This window comes from Chiloscyllium punctatum, chromosome 27 (genome assembly GCF_047496795.1).
Source record: "Chiloscyllium punctatum isolate Juve2018m chromosome 27, sChiPun1.3, whole genome shotgun sequence".
Taxonomy (NCBI): domain Eukaryota; kingdom Metazoa; phylum Chordata; class Chondrichthyes; order Orectolobiformes; family Hemiscylliidae; genus Chiloscyllium; species Chiloscyllium punctatum.
Genome location: NC_092765.1, coordinates 6181548 through 6201717, shown reverse-complemented (window position 1 = coordinate 6201717; position 20170 = coordinate 6181548). Strand labels below are relative to the sequence as shown.

At 44.2% G+C, this 20170-nt stretch overlaps 1 protein-coding gene across 10 annotated transcripts in view; it reads right to left on the bottom strand.

Annotated features, from left to right (window-relative positions):
* Window positions 1–20170, bottom strand: part of scmh1 (Scm polycomb group protein homolog 1) — a 198471-nt gene that overhangs the window by 64648 nt on the left and 113653 nt on the right. For all 10 annotated transcript variants that reach the window (XM_072547970.1, XM_072547977.1, XM_072547978.1 and 7 more), the window contains 2 exons: window positions 15795–15883; window positions 13751–13994 (listed from right to left, as the gene is read on the bottom strand). In XM_072547970.1, the coding sequence (XP_072404071.1) occupies window positions 13751–13994; window positions 15795–15883 (333 nt within the window). The remainder of the gene's footprint in view (window positions 1–13750; window positions 13995–15794; window positions 15884–20170) is intronic.

Sequence of the window (20170 nt, the reverse complement as noted above, 5' to 3'; positions counted from 1 at the left end):
CACCCCATCCCTAACACACTCCCCACCCCCTCCCTGACACACTCCCCACCCCCTGCCCGACACACTCCCCACTCCATCCCTGACATAATCTGCCACCCCCTCCCTGACACACTCCCCACCCCATCCCTGATACACACCCCATCCCCTCCCTGACACACTCCCCCACCCCCTCCCTGACACAGTCCCGGACACACTCCCCCACCTCCTGACAAACTCCCCCAGCCCATCCCTGACACACTCCCCATCCCCTCCCTGACACACACCCCATCCCCTCCCTGACACACTCCCCACCCCATCCCTGACACACTCCCCACCCCCTCCCTGACACAATCCGCCACCCCCTCCCTGACACATGCCCCCACCCTCCCCATACATTCCCCACCCCCTCCCTGAAAACACAGCGTGCTGGAGAAACTCAGCAGGTCTGGCAGCTTCTGGGTAGAGAGAAGCAGAGTTAACGTTGAGTGCGGTGACTCAGAAAAGAAGGGCCATTGGACCCAAAATGTCGACTCTTCTAAATTCAAGTGAATATAGTCCGAACTGACGTATGTCCTTCTCATACATCCCTGCCATCCCAGATGAGAGTCTGGTGGATGAAAGAAAGATCCAAATGGAGAAAGAGTGGGGACAGACTTTTCAAAACTTAGGAACAAGGCAGCTGCTAACATGGTGACCCATCATGGGGGACATACGCATCTTGCATGCCCTCCAACACTGACCAAGGGCATGTATGATCTGCATCATCTGCATTACACACAGGAAAAAGTTGAAACCCACCAGGGCTTACCATCCTACCTTCACTCTGAACAAGCAGACTGTCTTTCTCGCTGTTGCAGCTCCTAAACTTTAAGCAGAGTGTTCATGTAACAAGCATCATTCACAATCGATGACTGTGGCCAATAGAGCAATACGCGTCAATGTACAATGGGAGGAACTGGAGGCTGCGGAAGGGACATGAAAGGATTCTGATTGCGAGTACTGCTGCCATTCCTGTTATGCAATCCACTGGCAACTGCAACTCCTCCAGATTTTAACCATCTCCATCCTCAAAGCAGCTGAAAAGCATTTCCTGAAAGTATATCACTTCTGGGAGAGACCAGGACTTTTAAATTATTTATTCAAAGCAATCTTCTTCCTTTTCACTGACTGTAATAAATCATAGTTTTGTTTCTTGTCACACAGGTTTAGAGCTGCCAAAAGCCTTGACGTTTTGACAGGGACAGGCTTGTAAAACAGACAGGCAAGCAGCAAATTAGCTTTAATAAACGAAATCCAAGGATAACTTATTTTTAGGAAGTTTGAAAAAAGCTGTGATCATGTTTCAGAGCAGCAAGAACACTTACGGAGCACAATTCAAAAGAGGATGTTATATAAAAAACATGTTAAGTCACTATTGTCTTATGCGACCAGAGGGTAACTCTCTCATTAGAAAGAGAGACAATGGTGCTGGTTTAATCTGAGAGTCACCACACCTCAGGCAGGGGGAAGACTGAGAAGGACAGTCCTTCATGGTAACCTCAGCCAGTGCAGGAACTGAACCCATACTTTTGGTGTCACTCTGCCTCAAAATCCAACCATCCAGTCAACTGAGCAAACGAGATTGAAGGAGGTAGGCATGTTGAGACAGTGTTTGAAAACTGTTAAAAGGCAAACTGATCTCTATGGAGACAGACTCTACTAAAGCAAGGCAATCATCTTTAAAACACTGGTTTGACCTCAATTGGAGAAAGTGTGTCCGATTCCAGGCACGAGGTTGGGTGTGGAAGAATGGGAAATCATGCAGAAAAGATCAACACAATGAATTCCAGGGATGACAGACTGCAGTTACACAGAAACATTGTTGCTACTCTACTTCTTGAAGACAGGGTGAAGAGGAAATTTGAAAGAGTAGGTGAAAACCATGATGGGTCTGTCTCGGATATAAAGAAAGAACATTGTCATTGGTGGGAGGATCGATAACACTTTCACTGCTGCCAGTTCCATCTGCTCTTTCTGTCCTATGTTCACAAGTGTGACTGTGTGGGCAGCTGCCCGTGTGATTACAACAATCACTGGACACTGTCATCAGTTTTCAATGATACTTGTGGTTTGATGTTCTCACTAATGTCAGCACCATTGTGGACAGCCATTGAGTTGGAGGCCCAAGTGCAGCGGGGACGGTTGTTGGACTGGGGACTGGTGCAGATGGTTAGTGGCTTGCAAACCTGGTCAGACCACGTGTGGAGGCCCCTGCACTGATCTATTCCAGGCCCTTTACAGAAAGACCCTAACATTTTTCTCATTTTTCTAACATATGCTATGAGTAACTGTAAGATAATGTAACTTTTTTTCTTTATTTCTCTATTTTGTATCTAAGATTTGTACTGAGGTACTTTATACCTGAGATGGTGCCACGTGTGTGAGAAGATTTTTAGCTTGGGTGCTCGGGGTCAGATGAAACCTTTGTAATGATTAAAAACACAGAAATAGAAAACACACACCGGATCATCAATGCCACACTCACAGGAATCCGATTCACTAGAGAGGAAGAAAAGGACAACTAACTCCCATTCCTAGACGTGATGGTACAGAGAACACTAAACGGAGAACTCACCACAAAGGTATACAGGAAAGCCACACACACAGACCAAGTCCTGAACTACGAAAGCAACACACACAAAAGAAGTTGCATCAAGACACTGTTCAAAAGAGCCACAACACACTGCAGTACACCAGAACTGCAAAAAGAGGAAGAAGAACACCTCTACAATGTATTCACCAAAAATGGATACCCCCGCAATTTCATCAACAGATGCCTAAGGGAAAGACAACGGAATGAGGACATGCCACAACCCAAAGGACTAGCCACGTTACCATACATCAGGAACATTTCTGAACTGACAGCCAGACTACTACGACCACTAGGACTCATAACAGCATACAAACCAACAGCCACTCTCAGACAACTCACCAAAACAAAGGACCCGATACCCAGCATGAGCAAAACCAACGTAGTGTACAAAATCCCATGCAACGACTGCACAAAACACATAGGACAAACAGGAAGACAGCTAACGATCCGTATCTATGAACACCAACTAGCCATGAAACGACGTGACCAGCTATCCTTAGTAGCCACACACGCAGATGACAAGCAACATGAGTTCGACTGGGACAACACTACTATTATAGGTCAAGCTAAACAGAGAACAGCCAAGGAATTCCTAGAGGCATGGCACTCATCCACAGATTCTATCAACAAACGCATCGACCTGGAGCCAATATACCGGCCACTGCAGCGGACAGCTGGAACTGACAACCGGAAGCAGCAGAGACAAACCACTATAAATGCCGGAGGAAACAACACAGAAGCGCTTCACAGGAGGCTCCCAAGCACTGAGGATGTCACCTAGACAGGGGACGAAACGTCTGCAACACAAATTCCCAGCTCGGCGAACAGAACCACAACAACATGGTGCCATATGGCATCATATTGTAAACTTTTCACTATACTCCTGTACTTGAGTACACATGACAAGAAAACAGATTCTAATTCTAATCCTAATTAATTTCTAACTCCTCAGATACTAAAGTAATCTGTGTTCAAATGCAGCAAGACCTGGACAATAGCCAGACTTGGACTGGCAGGTGGGAAGTACCATTCACACTGCACAGGTGCCAGTCTATGACCATCTCCACGACAAGAGAATCTAAACATTACCCCTTGAAATTCAATGGTGTTACCATCACTGAATCCTTCACTATCAACATCGTGAGGGTTAGCATTGACCAGAAACTCAACTGGATTAGCCATATAAATACAGTATTTAAAAGGGCAGGTCAGAGGCTGGGAATCTTGCAATGAATAACTCACCTCCTGACTTCCTAAAGCCTGTCCACAATCGAAAAGGCACATGTCAGGAGTGTGATGCAATACTGCCCTGTTTTTGCAGCTCCATTCACTCAAGAAGCTTGATGCCATCCAGAACATTTCATTGGCAACACATCCACAAACATCCACTTCTTCCGTCACCGATGCTCAGAAGCAGTAGTGTGTACCGTCTACAAGATGCACTGCAAAAATTTGCCAAAGATCCATTGACAGCACTTTCTAAACCCACAACCCACAACCACTTCCATCTAGAAGGACAAGGGCAGCAGATACATTGGAGTACTTAGCCCCCTGCAAACTCCCCTCCAAGTACTCACAGAGAACATAGAATATAGAATAATGCAGAGCAGTACAGACCCTTCAGCCCTCGATGTTGCGCCAACCTGTGAAACCAATCTGAAGCTCATCTAACCTGCACTATTCCATTCTCGTCCATTTGTTTATCCAATGACCATTTAAATGCCCTTAAAGTTGGCAGGTCTACTATTGTTGCAGGCAGTGCCTTCCATGCCCTTGCTACTCTCTGAGTAAAGAAACTACCTCTGAGGTATGTCCTATATCTATCATCCTTCAATTTAAAGCTATATCCCCTTGTGCTAGCCATCACCATCTCAGGAAAAAGGCTCTCACTGTCCACCCTAACTAACCCTCTCTTTATCACATATGTCTCACTAAAGTCACCTTTCAATCTTCTTCTCTCTAATGAAAATAGCCTCAACTCCCTCAGCCTTTCCTCATACCAGGCAACATCCTCGTAAATCTCCTCTAAACCCTTTCCAAAGCTTCCACATCTTTTCTATAATGCGATGACCAGAACTGTATGAAATACTCCAAGTGCAGCTGGACCAGAGTTTTGTACAGCTGCAGCATGACCTCATGATTCTGAAACTCAATTCCCCCTACCAATAAAAGCTAACACACCATATGCCTTCTTAACAACCCTACCAACCTGGGTGGCAACTTTCAAAGATCCATGTACCTTGATACCACGTATCAAGGACACCAAGATCTCTCTGCTCATCTACACTACCAAGAATCTTACCATTAGCCCAGTGTTCTTTATTCCTGTTACTCCTTCCAAAGTGAATCACCTCACACTTTTCCACATTAGACTCCTTTTGCCACCTCTCAGCCCAGCACTGCATCTTTTCTATGTTCCTCTGTAACCTACAACATCCTTCATCACTATCCAAAACTCTACTGACCTTAGTGTCATCTGCAAATTTACTAACTCATCCTTCTACACTCTCATCTAGGTCATTTATAAAAATGACAAACAATAGCTTGTGGTACACTGGTAACTGAACGCTAGGATGAACATTTCCTATCAACTACCACCCTCTGTCTTCTTTCAGGTAGCTAATTTCTGATTCAAACCGCTAAATCACCCTCAATCCCGTGTGCTATTTTGTGCAATAGCCTACTGTGTGGAACCTTATCAAACACCTTACTGAAATCCATATACACCACATCAACTGCTTTACCCTCATCAACCTGTTTGATCACCTTCTCAAAGAAGGCATCCTGACTTGGAAACAAATCGCCGTTCCTTCACTGTCGCTGGGTCAAAATTCTTGACATCCCTCCCTTAGGGCATTGTGGGTCTAGCTACATGGGCTGTAGCGGTTCAAGAAGGCAGCTCATCCCCACCTTCTCAAGGGTCAACTGGGGATGGGCAATAAATGCTGGCTCAGCCAGTGGTGCTGATACGCCATGAATAAATTTAAAAATTTGAGGGATAAATAAAAGAAATAAAAGTTGACATGAGAGAAATCCTTTTTTAATCAGTGAGCAACACTCCCTCTAGACTATATTTCTTCTGTGCAGACGTCTGAGATCCAGGTTCAGCAATGGCATCTAGAACTGGAAGAAGTCAATGCTGTAATCGGCATTGGCATACCGATCATCATGCATGGAACATCAGAGCAGCTGAGAGTGGGAACTGGAACCCACTCAATGAGAAAGTGTGGTGGAGGCAAAGTTAATCATTCTTTCCAAAGGAACTTATTAATTATCTGATGAAAGAAGAGAAATATCCATGGTCACAGGGAAAGGAATGGAGGTTGGGATGGATGGAAATTGCTCCTGCTCTGTAACCATCCTCATTGTGAAATTCCCATCCTTACTTTCAAGTCAAACCTTAGTTCCGGCCTTCCCCATTTTTGGGATCTCCTACAACCCTCCAGGACATCTGTTCTCTAACAATCTTGGCTTGGCTCTTACTGTTTCCCCCCCCTCCTCCCCAAAGGGAACTATGCCTGCAGCTGCCAAGGGACTAAGCTCTCGAATTCTCTCCCTAACCATCCAGGCACTATCCCCAAAGAGCAGGAGATTTGCACGATCTAGTGATACTCATTTGAAGAGTCAGTGCAGAGACAATGGGCTGAATGGCCTCCTTCTGCACCTCGACACTTTTGTGAAAGTGCTCATAAAAAATAGAATCTGCCACAATAGCTCCCCATGTGTCCCTGAGGCAAATTTTGTTCCATAACATACCTTTGAAGCACTTTGGAAGTTTAACTACATTGAAGACATTATATACAGAACAACCTCAATTATCCAAACATCAATTACTCAAATTTCGGGTTATCCGAACAAGATCTCAATGTCCTGTAAAAAACGCTGTCCATAATCTGTCCACAATCTTATCAAAACTCTCAGTTATCCGAACTAAATATTCCCCGCCCGTCTCATTCAGATAATCGAGGTTGTTCTGTAATTGAAATGTTTGTGGGGCTAAATTTTTTTAAAACTGCCTTTTTATTTATGTGCCTTTTTAACACTATGGACTGCAATGAAAAGAAATGGCTTTGAAAGCCAGGGATTGACAAGGGTGGTTGTTTTTGAAAGCAAGCAATTTGTGAATCCTGTCCAAGTTGCTGTGGGTCCCCACAACATGCAGACGAACTGGAGCTGTGAGGCTGTTTACAAAGGAATAATTGGTTATTGGTCCACAAGTCAAAGGTCCTCTGCCTGCCAACAGCCACGTGATTGGTTGTCATGTAGCATAACAGCTTGGACTGTGGCTAAGACAGACTGAAGTCAGTCAGACCAGAGAGAAATCAGCATGTCTGCAGCAGCCAAAACCTCTCTCCCTCAGTTCTCACATCTTGAAAATATTGTCTGAGCTGAAATGTTACCTTTTTTTATCCACTGATAAAACCTTAAGTTATCTTGGGGCTATGACTTGAAAGAAATTCTGAGATTTATCTATTAATCAATCAAAACCTGCATCCCCATTCTAAGTCATTACAGATTTAACAGCTTTGTCTAATACATCACATCAGTTGAATGACACTTTGATCTTTTATTTTTAGAATCTATGAGAGAAAGTGAGGACTGCAGATGCTGGAGAGTCAGAGTCGATGTTTTGGGCAAAAGCCCTTCATCAGGAATGTGATCTCTGATGAAGGGCTTTTGGCCAAAACGCTGACTCTCCTGCTCCTCGGATGCTGCCTGACCAGCTGTGCTTTTCCAGCAACACACTTTTCGACTCTTTTAAATTCTGTGTCCTATGTACCTGCCCCACTAGCTACCTGATGAAGGAGCAGCGCTCCGAAAGCTGGTGTTTCCAATTAAACCTGTTGGACTATAACCTGGTGTTATGTGATTTTTAACTTTTTCCACCCCAGTCCAGCGCCAGCACCTACACGTCTTCACTGCAGTGGCCTACTTTAAACCTGCTAAAACCAGCCTATCTTACTTTCAGCAGATGCTGCAAGTTGTGGCTTTGAATCGGATAAGCCTGAGTCCTTTCATCAATGAACCAACCACCCTGTGCCTCTTTCAAACCAGTGAAAGCATCAGAAAAAGGCAAGTCGAGGGGAAATCTTTGGATTTTGGGAACAAAGAATTCAGAACTGTTTTCCCAGTGCTGATTCAGGACTGCTCACACATAAAAACAGCAGCTTGTGAACACGATACCTGAGTCCTAGTCATTGGCTTGTGCAGGCTGGAACCAGTTGGAACTAGCTCGACTCAGTGGAAAATAAGCAAAGTGCACAGGGTATAAATCCTTATTTGAGGAAACAGTACTGAGGTAATATTCCCCATGTCCTTGGGCTGGAGCATATCACAGAGGAGCAGCAGAACCAGCGAGAATAACTCAGCACAGTTAGGAATCTTAACCAAATGATTTGGAGATGCCGGTTTTGGATTGGGGTGCAAAGTTAAAAATCACACAACACCAGGTTATAGTCCAACAGGTTTAATTGGAAGCACTAGCTTTCGGAGCGACGCTCCTTCATTGGGTGGTTGTCCTGATGAAGGAGCAGCGCTCCGAAAGCAAATGCTTCCAATTAAACCTGTTGGACTATAACCTGGTGTTGTGTGATTTTTAACTTTAACCAAATGGTGTGACTTGTTTTAACTAAACTAATAAAGTTGTTAATTGATATACAGCTGAAAATGTGTTACTGGAAAAGCGCAGCAGGTCAGGCAGCATCCAAGGAGCAGGAGAATCGACGTTTCGGGCATCAGCCCTTCTTCAGGCTGATACCCGAAACATCGATTCTCCGGGTCCTTGGATGCTGCCTGACCTGCTGCGCTTTTCCAGCAACACATTTTCAGCTCTGATCTCCAGCATCTGCAGTCCTCACTTTCTCCTGTTAATTGATATAGACTTGGCCCTTCTCCTGTTTGTGAAAGGCCAATAACTGTTGTTGAGGATGGTAACCGAGCAACACCAATTTCATTTCCCGTTTATGTTTGCCTGTCTGCATGTGTAAGGGGGAGTTTATAAGGAGTTTAGAAATTTCATTTATGGAGTTTACTTAATTTTGTTTAACTGTTTACTTGTAGTTAGAATTTAATTGCCTGTAATAAGTAGTGATTCCTGTTCAATAGCGAAACCTGCTTCATGCTTTCTGTTAACCTGGATCTAAAAATGAGTTATTTTAGAATCCCTACTGCGTGGAAATAGGCCCTTCAGCCTAACAAGTCCACACCGACCCTCTGAAGTGTAACCCTCCCAGACTCATTCCCCTACCCTATTACTCTACATTTACTCCTGACCAATGTACCTAACCAACACATCCCTGAACACTATAGACAATTTAGCATGGCCAATCCACCCTAACCTGCACTTCTTGGACTGTGGGAGGAAACCGGAGCACCCGGAGGAGACCCACATGGGGGGGGGGGAGAATGTGCAAACTCCACACCGACAGTCACCCGAGCATGGAATCGAATCAGGGTCCCTGGCGCTGTGAGGCAGCCGTGGTAACCACTGAGCCACTGTGCCACCCAAGATATTTTACATACGTAACCTTTGTGTGACTTTTGTGCACACTCCCCCAGTGAGTCATGACAAGTTTCACACAGGAGTTTACATTTCTTTGGCTTTACCTTAGACCAGGAGTTAGAGGGATAAGAGTTGGTTAATGGACACAGGGTGAATCAGAAATTTTATCTTCTGAACAAAATTAAAATGGTCAATATGGACTTTAGCTTGAAGCAGGAAGTATGGGGATTTGTTGAGCGTAATGCAAAATTAGTCAGGAATTCTGAAGAAATATGATTATCTGAGTACTTGACCTATCGTCAACCATTGCAACCTGTAAAGTGTCATTGATATATCTTGCTGCATTTTCTGGGAACAACAGAAGCCAGCTTCGATTGCCTTTCAGAACAAAACTGAAATGGCGTGAGTGTAACACTTAATTGTCTAATTATAGCATTTAACTGCATTAATTGGTTGCTACCTGCAAGCAGGAACTTGTTTAAACTCCTTTCTGTCTGCAGAAGTAGGCAAATAAAGCCTTAACTCAAAGTGAATTTGAAGAAGCTCCAAGAAAGGGAGTGAAACAAACATTGCCTTTGTTAATCCTGTCAGTTAATGTTCCAAAAGGATCAATGATCAAATCCCACCCTAGTCTCTCAGGGAACTGCAATACAAGATCATAAGAGCAGAAGGAAGCCATTCAGCCCATCGAGTCTGTTCAATGAGATCTGGGTTGATCTGATAATCCTCAACTCCACTTTACTGTCTTTACCCCCATTACCCTTCATTTCCCCGTACTGATTAAAAATCTCTCTCCTTCAGCTTTGAATATATTTACAATCCAGTCTTGACAGCTCCCAGGAAGGAATTCCACAGATTCACAACCTTCTGAGGGAGGGTTCTCCCACTATCAGTTTAGCAGACATTTGAGTTGATGTACGTTCAGATATTGTTCCTAGGGTCACATTGACACATTGCAAGTTACTTATTCGACATAAATGGAAACAGAAACAGTGAACCAAACAAAGCTTTGGTATCCAACCACAGTCTCCCACTCCTCAGTGTGTTGCAATCTGAAAATACTGCATGAGGACCTTCCGTCAGTCAGATAAATAATGATGATGTTACTTGACAGACAAATGTTGCTCTGCAAACCTAGTCTTCTTTAAATAGCATTCATGAATTTTACATCATCTGAACATGCAAATAGAACTAGTTTAACTTCTCATCAGTAAGGATTCAAACATGACCTTTTAAGGAGTTCACTCATCCAATGCTAATTCTGAGCCAAGTCTAAAGCTGACTCTTATTTTGCACAAATGGAAAGATCAGAAATTATATTTCAATCCAAATGGAGCAGTCACCTCTGTGACATCAGAGGATGGTTCATTACGAAGTGTGAGGTGATGCACTTTGGCAGGAGGGACATTGAATGGCAACGTAAAGTAGGAGTATAATTCTAAAGGGGGTGCAGGAGCAGAGAGACCTGGGCACAGCTCATTATAAATGGCAGGACAGCCAGAGGGAATGGGCAATAAAACATACACTGTCTCCATTTGTAGTGTGCCTATCTCTGAGCCAGAAGATCTGGGTTCAAGTCCCATCAGCTCCAGAGGCATGTAATAACCTCTCTGAACTGGCTGATTAGAAAATATTTACGTAAGGCTATTAATAAAGCTGAAGACATAGAGTACAAGAGCACGGAGGTGATGTTGAACTTGTGGAAGACGTATTTTAGACCTCAGCTGCAGTACTGTGTACAGTTGTGACGCCACATTATAGGAAAGTTGTGAATGCATTGGAGAGAGAGTACAGAAGCGGTTTACAAGAATGGTTCCAGGAATGAGAAACCTCGGCGATAAGGACAAATCGAAGAAGTTGTTCTCCTTGGAGAAAAGAAAGCTGACAGGAAGTTTGACAGAGATATGCAAAGTCTTGATTGGGCTGGAGAGAGTAGATGGGGAGAAACAGTTCCTGCCTATTACAGGAGGGCAGAGATTTAGAGTGATGTGCATAAGAAGCAAGGGTGATGTGAGAAGGAAACATTTCCACACCGTGAGCAGTTAGGGTCTGGAATGCACTACTTGGGCGATTCATTTGAGACATTCAAAAGGGTATTGGATGATTATTTGGATAGAAATGTGCAAGGGTATGGGAAAGAAGCTGGAGAATGGCACGAGACCCCATGCAGAAACAATGGGTTGAATGGCCTCCCCTGTGCTAGAACAGTTCTCTGATTGTGAGTAAACAGGAGGAAAAATACAACTCCCTCCATAAATAGAACAAGATTACTGTAACTGTAGCAAAGTGAACAGGCTCAATTTTACACCGACAGTTACAAAATACACAGTGCCTGACTCCTGCACAAAGCAGCATGTTTAACTGGTATCAAATCCTCTATCTTCAATATTTATTCCTTTCAACATCGATGCTCAGTAGCAGCAGCATGTACCATTTACAATGTGCACAGCAGAATTCACCAAGGCCTCTTAGACAGCATCTTCCAAACCTACAACCTCTATCAACGAGAAAGATAAAAGCAGGAGACTCCACCCCCTGCAAATTCCACACCAATCCGCTCACCACCCTGACTTGGAAATATATCACCATTCTTTCAGTGTTGCTGGTTTAAAGCCCTGGAACTCCTCTGGGCCAACCTACAGTACACAAACTTGTTCAAGTTGACAGTTCATCATTTTTTCTTGGGCAATGAGGGATAGACAATTCCTAGCCAGTGACTCCCATGTCCCACACAAACGAAAAAAAATCTGAAGTCCATGTTTGACCTGATCCTAAAGTGAAGATGAGACACACACGTTGGTGTTACACTCTAAATCTTTGCAGATTATCAGCTGGACCTCAGTATCTGAATTATCCTACACGAGCGCTTCACATCAACACTAAACTGGACTGTGCAACTGAAGGAACCCTATGCCTGGAGGAAGAACGCCTCATCTTCTGCCTTGGGACCCTCCAGCCACACTGCATCAACCTCAACTTCACCAGTTCCCTTATCTCCCCTCCTGCACCTCATCCCAGATCCAATCCTCCAACTCAGCACCGCCCTCTTGAACTATCCTACCCGCCATCTTCCTTCCCATCTATCCACTCCAACCTCCCCTCCAAATTATCACTATCAACCCCCACCTGCATCCACCTATCACCTTCCCAGCTATCTTCCCCCCATCCCTACCCCCTTATTTATCTCTCAGCCCTTTCCCCACCTTCCTGATTGAAGGGCTCATGCCCAAAACGTTGACTCTCCTTCTCCTCGGATACTGCCTGTCCTGCTGTGCTTTTTCAGCACCACGCTTTTTGACTCTGACCCTCCAGCATCTGCAGTCCTCACTTTCTTCTGTGCAACTGAAGGGTTAAAATGCTGCTCCCTCCACAAGCAACCAGTACAAACTCTTTATATTCCTTCCGTCTGCTGAGCAGATCTCTCAAAATGATCGTTAAAATTTCTCCTGAAATTCTGGCAAACAAAACTCACAATTAGATCCAGCACCATAAAATGCAAAACAACCCCCTTACAAAGGTTTTGTAGTTAAAACTGCAATTCCAAAATATCATTTTCTTTGCTATTACCACAGCAACAGTGTCATTAAAACACAGGCTGCTACTTGACTGAGAAGTTAATATTGTTAACCTCTTCTGTGCTCTGTCACATCAATCACCTGATGAAGAGTAACCATCGGGGGTAGTGATCTCTTCAGATAGGGCTGACTTCAATGGAACCCCTTTTTTCTTGCTCCACAACTCAGGTTTCTCCTTTATGACATTTGATCAAACATTGCGCTTAGCCTGTGCTCCACCATTGTTCGACCTGAGACTGTGATACTATGAACTCAGACAGTCCATATGCTTTCATGTTCAAGAGTTCCAATTATTGGTCTTAAGTACAAAATGGAGGGCAACTTTGAAGTAGTGCTGTCACACAACTAGGCAAATAGTGACACTTAGTGGTCAGTTCCCAAAATTACAGCAATCACCCTCAGAAAATGCTGGGAGCACTCACTAAGTCAGGCAGCATCTGCAGAGAGAACAGAAGGCTATCTTGTCTGTTTCCCACAGAGAAGTTGCCAGTATGGAATGCTCCCTTTTCTATTTGCTCAACCCAATCGCTGAACAATCTTTATTATTATTGCCATGATTTGGAGATGCCGGTGTTGGACTGGGGTGTACAAAGTTAAAAATCACACAACACCAGGTTATAGTCCAACAGGTTTAATTGGAAGCACACTAGCTTTCGGAGCGACGCTCCTTCATCAGGTGGTAGTGGCATCTGATGAAGGAGCGACGCTCCGAAAGCTAGTGTGCTTCCAATTAAACCTGTTGGACTATAACCTGGTGTTGTGTGATTTTTAACTTTATTATTATTGCAACAGTGTAAATTTTTCTTGCAATGTTAAAAAGGAATATTTCAGGAACTGAAGACAATAAGAACGGAAGTCTGTTTTAAAGTACTTCAATGTCCAGCTCCTGTTGTGTTCAAAAAGATTCAGCTTAAAAGGAGAGTGTCCCAGAGCCGCAGGACCCACTGGCTCTGAATTGCGCAACATTCTTATAAATTCCTTGCAATAAACTTATAGAATATAACTTCCAGAAGTCCCCTTGCAATAATCAAAGCTTTAGTTCAGTGTTTAAATCAATCTTACCCTTTGTGCCTGGTGGCTGCAGGTTGTCTCCGGTCAGAGAACACCATCCCACAGGGAACATGTCCCGAGAGTCATATCGACACCAGTAATCGAAAGCCCCTCGCCATCCGTCAAACGTCACCAACACTTCAGTCCCTCTCACTTCTCCAATCGTTGCTGGGCAAATAAAATGCGGATTCTTCCGGTCGACTGCCTCCAGTTTCATCCCCACTTTGTAAAAGTTCTGGGAAGGTGATGGTGGTTCCTGTTTAATGTAAAGCACTGATCAGTGACTATCAGGACCATGGGCCAGGTCATGTCTGGTCATTTTGAGGATACTGTATACTTGGTTCTGAAAACACTCTCGCTGGAAGGTCACACCATTCTGCCGCTCACTTAAAATGCGACCTGCATTTCTCATAAACAACTAAGGCACACACCAGTTGGGAGCCAGTCAATTTGTGCAGCTTTTATGAAGTACTTGTTGGCAGTGAAGCAGGAATGACATAAAAGTGACTTAAAAAGGGGCCAGTAAAATCACTGAGAAAACTCAGAGGCAATTTTCCAAATCCATAGTAGGGTACTCATCCTTCAAACAAATTGTTTCTCTTCCCAACTTGCCTCTAATTAATTTCTTCCCCCACCACCATGTATCACCCACCCAACCACCCCCCCTGCCCCCGCCTGCTTCCCCCCCCCGCCTCCCCAACCTCACCGGCTCCTCCAGGAACCCCGCCTTGATGATGTCAATAGGCTATTTGACTTTGGGGGGCATCCTGGTCAAACTCAGCACTTTGCTGTGGCCAAAGCCGTTCTAGATTCTGTCAAGAGTCAGAAACATAGGCTGATTCTCCCCTTTCTACTTCACAGTTGAGAGACAATTTTAGTAACTTTATTGTAGACCCATCATCATTCACTGATAAGATGGGGCTCATGGATAAAACATGAGCCCCATCTTATCAATATGGTCCCATATTCGTGGAGAGGTTGGGGAGTGTAGAGGCATTAATAATTATATTTAAACTGGTAACAAGGTAAGGGGCAGGAGATATTGTCAGTTATTTCGCAAGTGTCCTTTAACAGACCAGTCTGCAGCATCAAAAGATCTTCACTCCCAAAACTGCAGTCTGATCGAAGATATTGCAAAATAACTAAAACTCTTTAAGGCTGTACAAAGTTAAAAATCACACAACACCAGGTTATATATGACAGGTTTATTTGGAAGCATTGGCTTTCAAAGCGTTGCTCCTTCATCAGGTGGTTGTCTGAAGTACCTACCTGATGAAGGAGAAGTGCTCCGAACGCTAGTGCTTTCGAACAAACATGTTGGACTATAACCTGGTGTCGTGTGATTTTAAACTTTGTACACCCCAGTCCAACACTGGTGTCTCCAAATCTTTCAGGCTGGTAAAGGAAACTTCTGACCTCAATTTAACACACGCATCTAACAAAACTCAGGAAGAAAGTGTATTGCTCCGATTACCCGAGAGAGAAAGCTCCACATTACAGTAACAATTGACTCAACCCAGACAAGGGTATTTCTCATGAAACATCAATGACCTGAAATGTTAAATTTGTTTCTCTCCCCAAAGATGTTGCTTAACCTGCCGAGCGTTTCCAGCATTTTCCAATTTTATTTAATAATATCTCAGGATTCCCAGTGGGAAAAGGAAGACTGGAGCACATTAAAATCCAACAGTTTCAGGTTCCTCTTGAGGAGGATACAAGGTTTGAGCTGGTAGGTAAAGACCAGGTTTCTCTGCTGTCACGGGAGGTGAGCAGAAACCAAACAGAAACAATGCAATTCCCCTCGGGATAGAAAAACTCAAAGAGGGAGTAATTGCAAATTTGAGGTTCAGGTATCTCCCAAACGCTGAATCAAAATCAGTCCTTAGCCAACCCAAAGCATTCCCAGACACATTCAAGTTCATGAAGATATTCTGTTGGAGCTGATGACGTTAAAAGGAGTTTAACAGCGAGATTTTTTTCCAAAGTGGAAACCCCCCTGTAGAAATGTCAAGGCTCCACACAAAGACAAGGGTGAATTGGAGGAAAGAATGCCTACCTTGTGAAATATTCTGACAGGTGCCATTTCTGCTCCACTTAGAGTTTTCAGCAAGAACATGGGCCATGAAGAGGCATTCAGTCGAAATCCTACAGATGCCATTACAAAGGAAAACACACAAGCAGGTTAGTGTTCACTGCACAGTATTCCACTCACACACTCACACTCGGGATGAATGCAGGAAGCCCCAGTTGGTAAATAACATGACAGCAAAGATAATTCACACCCAACTCTAACCTCGCAACCAAATGGTGCTAGGTCACACCTTGGAAACAGAAGCAGATTCTCAGTCTCACTTCTGCAACAGCCACATCACTGGGACAAGGAGTTTTAGATCTAAATGCTGACGCTCTGATGTCTATGTTACATGTACAAAGTTAAAAATCATATAACACCAGGTTTAACTGGAAACACTAGCTTTTGGAGCACTGCTCCTTCATCAGGTGGTTGTGGGATAAAGGAGCAGAGCTCAGAAAGCTAGTGCTTCCAATTAAACCTGTTGGACTATAACCTGGTGTTGAGTGATCTTTAACCTTGTACACCCCAGTCCAACACCTGCATCTCTAAATTATGTTACATGTGACTACATTTGTAAGCAGCCAGCTTTGACAGAACGGTGAAGAATAGAGTATTATCTTAACCCTTAGAGCCAGGACTAGTATTGGGTGATGGTAGGATGCATTTATTCAAACAGAGGGTCGTGGAGATCTCACACACTTCGCCCTCCAAAAGTATAACTGAATAGTGGGGATTCCACTGAAATGATAAAAATGGAGATTGACAGATTTTTGTTAATGGTTATTGAATCAAAAGTTAAGATACAGTTCAGCCACGGGGTTGATCCGCTTACTGTTGTGTTCATGTTATAATCTTTTTTGAGCTGTTAAAGTTCACAGCATCTTTAAACTGGTTAATGGTTAAGGGAGCTGCTAACTGATTTGAATACAATTACGAGCAGAAACACAGGCTTCTTCCCAATGAGAATACTATGTCTCATTACAGTACTGAAATACAAGGTGATCCTAGAAAGCTGATAGCATGCTACTGTAGCCCACAGCTCTGAATTGCAGAGCCAGACTCCCCCTGGAGCCAACAGGAATTCACAGAAACATAGAATAGTGTGGAAGCAGGCCACTCGGCCCATCAGGTCCACATCGAACCTCTGAAGAGCATCCCATCCAGAACCACCTCATCCCTCTAACCATACATTTCCCACAGCCAGTCCACCTAACCTGCACATCTATGGACTATGGGAAGAAACCGGAGCATTCGGAGGAAACCCGTGCAGACACGCAGAGAATATGCAAACTCCACACACAGTCACTTGAAGGTGGAATCAAACTCAGGTCCCTGGAGCTGTGAGGCAGGGATGCTAACCACTGAGCCACTGTGTTGCCTTTGTAGGTCTCCCACCTTACTTTGAAACAGCAAGAAAAGCAAATAATTTGAAAAAGGAGTTTGGGAAAGTTTATTCAATTTGGGTAAAGTTGCCATAGTCCCAGAGGACCATAGGACTTCTCTCTCATTGACAGAGAGAGAAAACAACAACTTATGGTGGTTTAACTAGGGTCACTGCACCTCAGAGAAGGGGTGAAGATGAGAAGGCAGGATAGGAAATGTTGGTATCACTCTACGTCACAAACCAGCCATCCAACCAACTAAGCAAACTGACAGAGAGGTGCAAAATAACAGGTGCAACATAGAAGGCCTACAGTGTGGAAGCAAACCATTTGGCCCATTGAGCCCACACCAGCCCTCCAAAGAGTGTGATACATGATTGCTGTACACTACTGGACACACATTGTCAGGAGCTTATCCTCCACAACTATTTGAACATTTATAAACAATGAAGTACTTATAAATTTATCCACAGAAGAACATGCCAGCTCTGGATGGCGTGCAATGAGAGCTCATTAGACTTGTTGCTGAGATCAGGTGGTTGTCGTATGAAGTATAGGGAGGTGATGACAAAGCAGTACTGCCAGCAGACCAGTCTTCCAGAAATCCCTGGCTGATATTCTTGGGACAAAGCAGATACTGAGATTTTATATCAAGAAAAGAAAACATGTGGAAGTAAAAGCTAGCTTAATGACAATGATGTCACTATTTAATGAGTAACTGACATTCACTGACTGTTTCAACTAAAATACTTGCAACTATCTGTTTAAAGTTGATACTGTGGGAGATCTTCAGACCATTAAGGACTGCAAGAGTTTCTCTCTATCGCAAACACACTACAGAGGATTTTCCTCAATTTCACCTTTAGTAGAGCACTAAAATGTAAAGAAAACCCCTGAGAGGGCAAGGTTTCAGCAAGACTGCTTACTGTCATTATCAACTGTTATTGTCATTGATTTCTGAACAGGACATGTTAGCATTGTTGCAACCTAATCACTGCTCCTTGATATTCAATGCTGTTACCATCATTGAATCCCTCGTTATCAACATCCTGGGGATTATCGTTGACCAGGAGCTCAACTGGACTCACCATATTAACAAAATGGCTACAAGACCAGGTCAGAGGTAAAGAATATTGCAGCGAGTAACACACCTCCTGACTCCCCAACACCTGTCCACCATCTACAAGGCACAAGTCAGGAGTGTGGTGAAATATTCCACACTTGCAGTTTCAACAACATTCAAGAAGCTTGACACCATCCAGGACAAAGCAGCCCCCTTGATTGGTACCAAATCCACAAGTATTCACGATGTCCACCACCGACACTCAGCGGAAGCAGTGTGTACTATCTACAAGATTCACTGCAGAAATTCACCAAAGATTCTCAGACAGCACTTTCCAAACCCACAACCACCTTCATCTAAAGGACAAGGGCAGCAGATACATGGGAACACAACCCCCTGCAAGTTCCCCTCCAAGTCACTCACCATCCTGATATGGAAATACATCAATACTCCTTCACTGTCACGAGGTCAAAATCCTGGAATTCCCTCACTAATGGCATTGTGGGAGAATCTAAGCAGGTGGACTGCAGCAGTTCAAGAAGGCAGCTCACCACCACCTTCTCAAGGGACAACTCGGGACAGGCAATAAATGCTGGTCAGCCAATGACACCCACATCCGACAAATGAATAAATAAATTCAAAAAAATATATGGTTAGGACACACCAAAATCCAGTTTAGGGATTGGAGAAGGACCAGTAATCATATGAAAATTCCGCAAAGACCATTCTCTCCATGACTACCTGGTCAGGTCCAAACCCCCCAACAACCCTCCCTCTCCTCCTGGCACCTTCCCCTGCCACCGCAGGAATTTCAAAACCCACGCCACACCTCCTCCCTCACCTCCATCTAAGGGCCTTCCACATTCATCAAAGTTTCACCTGCACATCCACAAATGTTACTTATTGTATCTGTTGCTCCCGATGCGGTCTCCTTTACACTGGGGAGACTGGATGCCTTCTCACAGAGCGCTTTTGGGAATATCTCCAGGACACCCGCACCAATCAACCTCACCGCCCCGTGGCCCAACATTTCAACTCCCCATCCCACTCTGCCGAGGACATGCAGGTCCTGGGCCTCCTCCACTGCCACTCACTCACCACCGGACGCCTGGAGAAAGAACGCTTCAACTTCCACCTCCGAACATTTCAACCCCAGTGCATCAATGTGGACTTCACCAGTTTCCTCATTTCCCCTCTACCCACCTTACCCCAGTTCCAACCTTCCAGTTCAGCACCATCCTCATGACCTGTCCTACCTGCCAATCTTTGTTCCCACTATTCACTCCACCCTCCTCTCTGACCTATCACCTTCAACCCCACCTCCATCCACCTATTGAACTTATGGCTACCTTCTCCCCAGCCCCACCCCTCTCCCATTTATCTCTCCACCCCGGAGGCTCCCTGCCTCATTCCTGATGAAGGGCTTTTGCCTGAAACGTCGATTTTCCTGCTCCTCGGAAGCTGCCTGACCTGCTGTGCATTTCCAGCACCACTCTAATCTTGACATCATATGAAAATAGGCTATTGCTCCATATATTGTAAGGAGCATGTATTTTTATTTTAGTGTTTTTAACAACTGTGGACTGCAATGAGAAATAGCTGTTTTAAAAACCATTGTTTGAAAGGGTAGCTGTAAGTTTTGAGAAATGCATAACTTTCCATCCATTACAAGGCATTGTATAAACAACGAAACGAGCAGCTGTTTCAGAATTACAGATGATTTGCCGGCAACAAAAGATCAGTGGGCTACTGACCTGTTATCGATGATAGAGATCTTTTGCCTGCCAACAACTATGTGACTTGTTCTCAGGCAACTGAACAGCTTAGAGCTGGAACAAGCTTCAGAGTCAGAGACAGAGAGAGATGTTCAGTTTATCTCCATCTCAAAAGCAGTCTATCTGTTCTTTGCAGTC